The sequence below is a fragment of the Leopardus geoffroyi genome, chromosome A1 (assembly GCF_018350155.1).
Source record: "Leopardus geoffroyi isolate Oge1 chromosome A1, O.geoffroyi_Oge1_pat1.0, whole genome shotgun sequence".
NCBI lineage: Eukaryota > Metazoa > Chordata > Mammalia > Carnivora > Felidae > Leopardus > Leopardus geoffroyi.
In genome coordinates this window covers 84,928,626-84,930,370 of record NC_059326.1, presented here as the reverse complement: position 1 = coordinate 84,930,370, position 1,745 = coordinate 84,928,626, and the positions used below count along the sequence as shown (strand labels likewise).

Below are 1,745 nucleotides of genomic sequence, written 5' to 3'. Positions count from 1 at the left end.
CCACAATTAAAAACAAATTAACAATTAATGTTGAAAATTGTTTGACTACTTGGCTCATTCTTTGAACAAATATTTATTGTGTGGTGTGATGTAAAAGCGTTTTAATGATTTTGATTAACAGACTTAACAATCCACAATTTGATGTATTTTTTTTTTCAACGTTTATTTATTTTTGGGACAGAGAGAGACAGAGCATGAACGGGGGAGGGGCAGAGAGAGAGGGAGACACAGAATCGGAAACAGGCTCCAGGCTCTGAGCCATCAGCCCAGAGCCTGACGCGGGGCTCGAACTCACGGACCGCGAGATCGTGACCTGGCTGAAGTCGGACGCTTAACCGACTGCGCCACCCAGGCGCCCCCACAATTTGATGTATTCATGAGAGCATAGTAAAAGATCCAAACTATGGAGGGATGTTAGAATTTCAAAGTAAACTAGTAATGGATGTAGATATAATACATATACACCTTTTCTCTAGAAAATCCTACACAGTCACCTTATACAGACTTTAAATTTAGAGCAAATCTATGTAATCTTAACCCTGACTTAAGGCAGAACACTGACCCATACACTTTCTCAAGGCACCCTTGACTTCACTGTTTCTCAGACTGTAGATGAGGGGATTGAGTACAGGGGTGAAGATAGTATAGAACACTGACACTACTTTATCATGGTGAGCTGACCTGTAGGATTTGGGTTGCATATAGGTAAAAATTGCAGCTCCATAAAAGAGTCCCACCACAGAAAGATGTGAGGAGCAGGTGGCAAAAGGCTTTTTGCGGGCTTCTCTAGAATGCATCTGGAGAACTGCAGCAAGGATGAGACTATAGGAAATCAGAATGAGAGAAAATGGGACCAGGAGCATTAACACACAGCATATGTACATCACATACTCAAAGACAAACGTGTCGGCACAAGCTAAACCCACCAGAGTAGGGGCCTCACAGAAGAAGTGATTGATCTCATGTGCATCGCAAAATGGAAAACTCAGGGTAGCAGCAGCCTGCATGAGCCCATCAGCTGCCCCCAGGACCCAAGACCCCACAGTCATTTTCAGGCATAATTGCCAGCTCATGAGGTCTGGGTATCGCAGTGGGTGACAAACAGCCACATACCGGTCATAGGACATGGCTGCTAAGAGGAAACACTCACCCCCTCCTAAAGTTAGAAGGAAGAATATCTGCAACCCGCACTCAGCAGGGGAGATGGACATCTTTCCAGTCAAGTAGTTAGTAGCCATTTTGGGCACAATGGTAGAGACCAGCATCATGTCCATGAGGGAGAGTTGGCTCAGTAGGAAGTACATGGGTGTGTGGAGCCGGGCATCTTGGTGAATCAGGAGAATCATGAGGGCATTTCCCACTAGGGAGGCGAAGGCAATTGTGAGAACCATTGCAAAGAGAAATAGATGGGCTTCTGTATGGTTAAAGAGTCCTAGGAGAATGAAATCAGAGGTGGTGTTCCCATTTTTCATGATTTTCAAACTGGAAATGAAGAAATAGATGACAGTTTTCATCATTTGCAGTGCTCCATTTGAATTACATATCTGAAAATGATAAAACTTATTTCAAATATTTTATTTGCCATTTTCAAAATATTTTAACGTGGACATAAAGTTAATTTCAACTTTTTCCACTTTTTCTTTCTTTAAAAGTTTCAAAATAAGTACCCTTTATTAATTGGCATAATGAATGAATTAATTCATTAATTAACTGACATAATGAAAATTTTTTTGGTAAATTACAAT

The 1,745-nt window shown here is 41.4% G+C and overlaps 1 protein-coding gene across 1 annotated transcript; it reads right to left on the bottom strand.

Annotated features, from left to right (window-relative positions):
• Nucleotides 1-378: 378 nt before the first annotated feature.
• On the bottom strand, nt 379-1,529 carry LOC123598077 (olfactory receptor 2T8-like). Its single transcript, XM_045477903.1, has one exon. The coding sequence runs from the start codon at nt 1,515-1,517 to the stop codon at nt 534-536; it is 984 nt and encodes a 327-aa protein (XP_045333859.1). The 5' UTR covers nt 1,518-1,529; the 3' UTR covers nt 379-533.
• Nucleotides 1,530-1,745: the final 216 nt, after the last annotated feature.